The 7,542-nt window shown below is 49.2% G+C and overlaps 1 protein-coding gene across 1 annotated transcript; it reads right to left on the bottom strand.

Annotated features, from left to right (window-relative positions):
* Nucleotides 1–214: 214 nt before the first annotated feature.
* On the bottom strand, nucleotides 215–3,702 carry LOC137371604 (pneumococcal serine-rich repeat protein-like). Its single transcript, XM_068034437.1, has 2 exons — nucleotides 1,598–3,702; nucleotides 215–1,511 (listed from the first exon to the last, which is right to left on the bottom strand). The coding sequence occupies exons 1-2, from the start codon at nucleotides 3,700–3,702 to the stop codon at nucleotides 215–217; spliced, it is 3,402 nt and encodes a 1,133-aa protein (XP_067890538.1).
* Nucleotides 3,703–7,542: the final 3,840 nt, after the last annotated feature.

Raw genomic sequence — 7,542 nt, 5'->3', positions numbered from 1 at the left:
TGATGCCCGGCACCAGTGGGAAGCCAGCCAGAGTCGTAAACCCATACGCACGCTCATTCTGACTGGCAAACAGGGTACGTTGCCGATCCTGGCAAACAAGCCATCAGCCACCTGTCTTATGCATTTGTGGGCTGCCGTTTGCAGGATCCTGCAAATATCTCCGGCCGAGCCCTGGAAGGATCCAGAGGCAAAAAAGCTATAGGTGGTGGTGACTTTAACAGTCACTGGTAAAGCGTAACCACCATTTCCACTTGGCAGCAGGTCTTGTTCCAGGAGGCAGCAAATGTCTGTCACCACCTAATGCGACACCCTGAGCCTCCTGAGCCATTGATGTTCCAGCATGTCGAGGAAGCTTCTCTTGTTGACCACGTGTGTGGGGTCGGGCCTCCTGTGAGCTGCCCCTCTCATGTGCAGCTGCAGGTGGGTGAGGAGCAGGCTGTTGCTGCTCCTGCTGATGCTGCTCCGACTGGAGCCTCTCCTGCTGGAGCCACTCCTGCTGGTGCCTCTCCTGCTGTTGCTGCTCCTGCTGTTGCTGCTCCTGCTGGAGCCTCTCCTGCTGGAGCCACTCCTGCTGGTGCCTCCTGCTGTTGCTGCTCCTGCTGGTGCTGCTCCTACTGGTGCCTCTCTTGCTGTTGCTGCTCCTGTTGTTGCTGCTCCTGCTGGAGCCTCTCCTGCTGGTGCCTCTCCTGCTGTTGCTGTTCCTGCTGGTGCTGCTCCTGCTGGAGCCTCTCCTGCTGGTGCTGCTCCTGCTGTTGCTGCTCCTGCTGTTGCTGCTCCTGCTGGAGCCTCTCGTGCTGGTGCTGCTCCTGCTGATGCTGCTCCTGCTGGAGCCACTCCTACTGGTGCTGCACCTGCTGTTGCTGCACCTGCTGTTGCTGCTCCTACTGGAGCCTCCCTTGCTGGAGCCTCTCCTGCTGTTGCTGCACCTGCTGGAGCCTCTCCTGCTGGAGCCTCTCCTGCTGGTGCTGCTCCTGCTGTTGCTGCTCCTGCTGTTGCTGCTCTTGCTGTTGCTGATCCTGCTGTTGCTGCTCCTACTGGAGCCTCTCTTGCTGGAGCCTCTCCTGCTGGTGCTGCTCCTGCTGTTGCTGCTCCTGCTGGAGTCACTCCTGCTGGTGTTGTACCTGCTGGTGCTGCACCTGCTGGTGCTGCTCCTGCTGTTGCTGCTCCTACTGGTGCCTCTCTTGCTGGTGCATCTCCTGCTGTTGCTGCTCCTCTTGGAGCCTCTCCTGCTGGTGCTGTTCCTGCTGTTGCTGCTCCTACTGGAGCCTCTCCTGCTGGTGCTGCTCCTGCTGTTGCTGCTCCTGCTGGAGCCACTCCTGCTGGTGTTGTACCTGCTGGTGCTGCACCTGCTGGTGCTGCTCCTGCTGTTGCTGCTCCTACTGGTGCCTCTCTTGCTGTTGCTGCTCCTCTTGGAGCCTCTCCTGCCGGTGCTGTTCCTGCTGTTGCTGCTCCTACTGGAGCCTCTCCTGCTGGTGCCTCTCCTGCTGTTGCTGCTCCTCTTGGAGCCTCTCCTGCTGGTGCTGTTCCTGCTGTTGCTGCTCCTACTGGAGCCTCACCTGCTGGTGCTGCTCCTGCTGTTGCTGCTCCTCGGAGTCACTCCTGCTGGTGCTGCTCCTGCTGATGCTGCTCCTGTCGGAACCTCTCTTGCTCGTGCCTCTCCTGCTGTTGCTGCTCCTGCTGATGCCATTCCTGCTGTTGCTGCTCCTGCTGATCCATTCCTGCTGGTGCTGCTCCTGCTGGTGCCTCTCCTGCTGTTGCTGCACCTGCTGGAGCCTCTCTTGCTGTTGCCTCTCCTGCTGTTGCTGCTCCTGCTGATGCCGCTTCTGCTGGTGCTGCTCCTGCTGGTGCCTCTCCTGCTGTTGCTGCTCCTGCTGATGCTGCTCCTGCTGGTGCACCTCCTGCTGTTGCTGCTCCTGCTGGTGCTGCTCCTGCCGGAGCCTCTCCTGCTGTTGCTACTCCTGCTGATGCTGCTCCTGCTGGTGCCTCTCCTGCTGTTGCTGCTCCTGCTGTTGCCTCTCCTGCTGGTGCTGCTCCTGATGATGCTGCCCCTGCTGGTGCCACTCCTGCTGGAGCCTCTCCTGCTGATGTTGCTCCTACTGGAGCCTCTCCTGATGATGCTGCACCTGCTGGAGCCTCTCCTGCTGTTGCTGCTCCTGCTGGTGCTGCTCCTGCTGGTGCCTCTCCTCCTGCTGCTGCTCCTGCTGGTGCCTCTTCTGCTGTTGCTGCTCCTCCTGTTGCTGCTCCTACTGGAGCCTCTCCTGCTGGTGCTGCTCCTGCTGTTGCTGCTCCTACTGGAGCCTCTACTGCTGGTGCCTCTCCTACTGTTGCTGCTCCTACTTGAGCCTCCCTTGCTGTTGCTGCTCCTGCTGTTGCCGCTCCTGCTGGTGCCGCTCCTGCTGGTGCTGCTCCTGCTGTTGCTGCTCCTACTGGAGCCTCTCCTGCTGGTGACTCTCCTGCTGTTGCTGCTCCTGCTGTTGCTGCTCTGGCTGGAGCTTCTTCTGCTTGTACTGCTCCTAATGATGCCATTCCTGCTGGTGCTGCTCCTGCTGTTGCTGATCCTACTGGAGCCTCTCTTGCTGTTGCTGCTCCTGCTGGTGCCTCTCCTGCTGATGCTGATCCTGCTGGAGCATCTCCTACTGGAGCCTCTCCTGCTGTTGCTGCTCCTACTGGTGCCTCTCCTGCTGTTGCTGCTCCTACTGGTGCATCTCCTGCTGTTGCTGCTCCTGCTGGTGCCTTTCCTGCCTCTCCTGCTGTTGCTGCTCCTGCTGTTGCCGCTCCTGCTGGTGCCGCTCCTGCTGCTGCTGCTCCTGCTGGTGCCTCTCCTGCTGGTGCTGCTCCTGCTGTTGCTGCTCCTACTGATGCCATTCCTGCTGGTGCTGCTCCTGCTGTTGCTGATCCTACTGGAGCCTCTCTTGCTGGTGTCTCTCCTGCTGCTGCTACTCCTGCTGTTGCCTCTCCTGCTGGTGCCTCTCCTACTGTTGCTTCTCCAGCTGTTGCCTCTCCTGCTGGTGCCTCTCCTACTGTGCTTCTCCAGCTGTTGCTGCTCCAGCTGGTTCCTCTCCTGCTGGAGCCTCTCCTGTTGGTGCTGTTCCTGCTGTTGCTGCTCCTGCTGAAATTTCTCTTGCTCGTGCCTCTCCTGCTGTTGCTGCTCCTGCTGATGCTGCTCCTGCTGGTGCCTCTCCTGCTGATGCTGCTCCCACTGGTGCCTCTGCTGCTGGTGCCGTTCCTACTGGTGCCTCTCCTGTTGCTGCTCCTGCTGTTGCTGCTCCTGCTGGTGCCTCTCCTGCTCATGCTGCTCCTACTGGTGCCTGTACTGCTGGGGCCTCTCCTGCTGATGCTGCTCCTGCTGGTGCCTCTCCTGCTGCTGCTGCTCCTGGTGATGCTGCTCCTTCTGGTGCCTCTCCTGCTGGTGCCGTGCCTGCTGGTGCCTCTGCTGCTGGTGCCGTTCCTGCTGGTGCCTCTCCTGTTGCTGCTCCTGCTGATGCTGCTCCTGCTGGTGCCTCTCCTGCTCATGCTGCTCCTCCTGGTGCCTCTACTGCTGGGGCCTCTCCTGCTGATGCTGCTCCTGCTGGTGCCTCTGCTGCTGGTGCAGCTCCTGCTGGTGCCTCTCCTGCTGATGCTGCTCCTACTGGTGCCTCTGCTGCTGATGCTGCTCCTGATCATGCTGCTTCTGCTGATGCATCTCCTGCTGGTGCTGCTCATGCTGTTGCCTCTCCTGCTGGTACCTCTCCTGCTGTTGCCTCTCCTGCTGGTGCCTCTCCTGCTGATGCCTCTCCTGCTATTGCTGCTCCTGCTGTTGCCAATCCTGTTGTTGCTGCTCCTGCTGGTGCCTCTCCTGTTGTTGCTGCTCCTGCTGGTGCCACTCCTGCTGTTGCTGCTCCTTCTGGTGCCTCTCCTGCTGGTGCTGCTCCTGCTGTTGCTGCTCCTGCTCCTGCTGGTCATCTTTGTCCTCATCTGAGGTCCAAAGTAACAGTGAGTGTACTGCATTACAGGAAGGATGCGATTGCACTAGAGTAGGTAAAAAGGAGATCTACGACAAAGTTGACAGGAATGGAAACTTTTAGCTATGAGGAAAGCTTGGATAAGCTATGATTGATTTCTTTGGAACGGGGGAGGCTGAGGGGAGATTTAATTGAGGTGTGTAAAATTATGAAGGGACTAGATAGAGTGGATTGGAAGGACCTACGTCCCTTAGCAGTGAGGTCAGTAACCATGGGGTACAGATTTATAGTAATTGGTAATGTATTAGGAGGGAGTTATGGATAACTTTTTTCACCCACAAAGTGGGGGTCTGGAACTCATTGCCTGAAAGGGTGGTGGAGGTAAAAACCCTAATTTCTTTTAAAAAGTCCTTTGATATGTACTTGAAGTGTTGTAACCTACAGGGTTACCGACCATTAGCTGGAAAGTGGGATTCGGCTGGATAGCTCTTTCTCAGCTGACAAAATGCACTGAATTGCTTCCTTTGGTAAATTTCTATTTTTCTACATTTCAATACTTACTCGCATATTTCATAGGTATGTCTTCAACACCCTCAATTGCTGCCATGTTCTCACCTTGCTTTCCCTGGTGAGTTCCAGGAAGTCCAGGAAAGCCGTGGGTCCCCAGTTAAATTGCAAAAGCCATGTTAACAATGCTGGAATTGAGTGAGTAACATCGTGAAATTGACAACCCATCTGTGCCAAGTGGGTTGGGCACGCAACCGACCACACTGCAGTTAAATGCAGAAGTCAGCGGGTTGGAGGCAGCTTCCTGACATGCTCACATTTTCCCAGGACTTAACCCCTCTAACCCATACCCAAACATGTGTAAACACCCAGTTAAAACTGCCTCCAAAGATCCTTCAGCTGAAATATTGGGGTTGAATTTCCATGAGGATTCTCCCAAATGTTTACTGTACTATGTTTACGCTATTCCTTTGAGGTTTCTGCAGATCTTTTGCTGAACAACCAGGAAAACCCCTGTGGATATTCTGCTGCCATTCAGTCAAAGCCCTTTTCCAACATTTCAAGTGGACAAGTAGAATCCCATTGTGCTATTCAAAGCTGAGTTGAAAGTTCTAGGAGTCCTTATATACAATTGTTATTCTATGAATTATTCAAATACAGTATTTAAGAAACATAGATAAGAAAAGTGACAACATTCTAATTAAATATGATACTCAATAATCACTTTTGAAAAAGTTTACTAAAAAAGAAAAGAAAATCATAGTTCAAAAAAACATACCACCAAAAGTCGGTAAAATGCTCATTCTTTTCATCCTGCTGTCAACAAAAATGGCTGCTGTGTTTACACATGTCAATTACTATGCTTCTGTTGAAAGTTACTTCTGTGAGATGGGATGAGGCATTATATAAATACACCACTTTCTTTTAATTATATCCACAATTAAGCTTTTAATTTTATGCAATATCTGTTCCACTTTGTTCCACAATCAACAAATTTAACTATATTTTTTGCAATTTTTAAAATTTTATTTCTAACAATATTTAGAGTGTTGCTTTAGGGAAATTCACAACAAATGTTTCAACAACTTGCAGCTTAAACTTCCATAGAAGAGAATATGTGTAGTATTAATTTGGCGATTTCTGTATAAAATGCAGAACATTCAGTTCACACATTACAGTTTGATATTCTGCTTCATTATCTGATTTCTGAAAAAGTATAGAACTTTGCAGGCTATTTCTATGAGGTACTAAGCTATTTAGTGAAATCCATTGGCCATCAAATTGTGGTGTGAGAAACAAATAACTAAAATAAGAGAATTCCAGACCAAATGCATTCAGCATTCATAGACTTTAATCCAACAGTACAATGTCAGGACCACACTCTTTAAGATGATTCTAACTCTGAAACTGTTATTGTTACCTTTAACAGAAAGGTAGGTTAAATGTATGTAATCATCAGCAAGTAGATTCATTATTTTATATACAGTAGTTGTATAAAGTATTCAAATACAGTATTTAATAGGCGTAGATAAGAAAAGTTACATTTTAATTAAATGTGAAACTCAATAATCACTTTTGAAAAAAGTTTATTAAAAAAGAAAAGAATCATTTTGTTCAGAAATACACTTCCAAATATTCTAATATTTCATTTAGATTTTTTTGCTTCTTCAGATCCATCTGCTCCTCTGTCAACTCCTGCCTGAGTCCTGTAATGCTACTGGCCTTGCCAATACAAGGATCATGCCAAGACATGGGAAGCTTTATAGAAGGGAAGACTGATGATATACGCTAAGTGCCAACAAAACATAAGTGAGTTAATTGGTTGGCATTAAAATTAAACTTCATAAAAATAAACGGAACAAACATTAAAATGAAGAAATATATATGTATTTTTGACTCCACCTAAACCCAGCCTCTCTCTCCCTCAGCTGAATATACTTTCTGTAGTTTATAGAACACAAAACAAAACATACCATAGGTGTATCATCAACACACTAAAATTTGTCCCTAAGCCTGTTTCTTTCTCTCACATACACACACAACACAGCCTCTGTGTGAAAACAAATACTCAATTTAAACTTTACTTTAATAAATCTTTTGAAATATATCTACTTATTTGTCAAAATTATTTGAAGTAAAGCTACTGAGCAAAAATCTACTGAATATTTCTGCAGGATTTCTGTTGCAGTGGTATTCTCCCATGTGTTTCAGTCATAAGGTATTTGAATGCAAATTCATGTCTGTTGAAATGAAAATTGTCTTATGCAAGTTTATATTAAATTGTCTTGTACCTCCTTCCATTTACTATGAGCTAAAAGGGTAAATTTATTTTAAAAAAAGGTATGCTTGTGGAATACAGGAATGAATAAAATATTTGCATTTATATAGAATACAAGCATTGCAATGAATTCTAAGTCTGAAGTAATCCAATGTCAACCAGTTTCAGTTAATTTGCCTAGATACATTTTGTCCAGTTTCATTTATCATGGCTAATTTTGAACTGTTCCATTACAATAGCAAGGTGAATTTAGAGAAGGGCAAACATTAGAACATTAGAACATTACAGCGCAGTACAGGCCCTTCGGCCCTCGATGTTGCGCCGACCTGTGAAACCATCTGACCTACACTATTCCATTTTCATCCATATGTCTATCCAATGACCACTTAAATGCCCTTATAGTTGGCGAGTCTACTACTGTTGCAGGCAGGGCGTTCCACGCCCTTACTACTCTCTGAGTAAAGAAACTACCTCTCACATCTGTCCTATATCTATCACCCCTCAACTTAAAGCTATGTCCCCTCGTGTTTGCCATCACCATCCGAGGAAAAAGACTCTCACTATCCACCCTATCGAACCCACTGATTATCTTATATGTCTCTATTAAGTCACCTCTCCTCCTCCTTCTCTCCAACGAAAACAACCTCAAGTCCCTCAGCCTTTCCTCGTAAGACCTTCCCTCCATACCAGGCAACATCCTAGTAAATCTCCTCTGCACCCTTTCCAAAGCTTCCACATCCTTCCTATAATGCGGTGACCAGAACTGCACGCAATACTCCAGGTGCGGTCTCACCAGAGTTTTGTACAGCTGCAGCA

Source organism: Heterodontus francisci, chromosome 6 (assembly GCF_036365525.1).
Source record: "Heterodontus francisci isolate sHetFra1 chromosome 6, sHetFra1.hap1, whole genome shotgun sequence".
Lineage (NCBI taxonomy): Eukaryota > Metazoa > Chordata > Chondrichthyes > Heterodontiformes > Heterodontidae > Heterodontus > Heterodontus francisci.
The sequence above is the reverse complement of the archived record's forward strand: the minus strand, read 5'-3'. Positions and strand labels throughout refer to the sequence as shown.

Excerpts from the sequence above, each read along its gene's own strand:
- LOC137371604 (XM_068034437.1), bottom strand. The coding sequence starts at position 3,702 with ATGAGCAGCACCAGCAGGAGATGCATCAGCAGAAGCAGCATGATCAGG. Across the intron at positions 1,512-1,597 it reads CAGGAGCAGCACCAGCAGGA|GAGAGGCTCCAAGAGGAGCA; the intron begins GTGACTCCGAGG and ends CAGCACCAGCAG.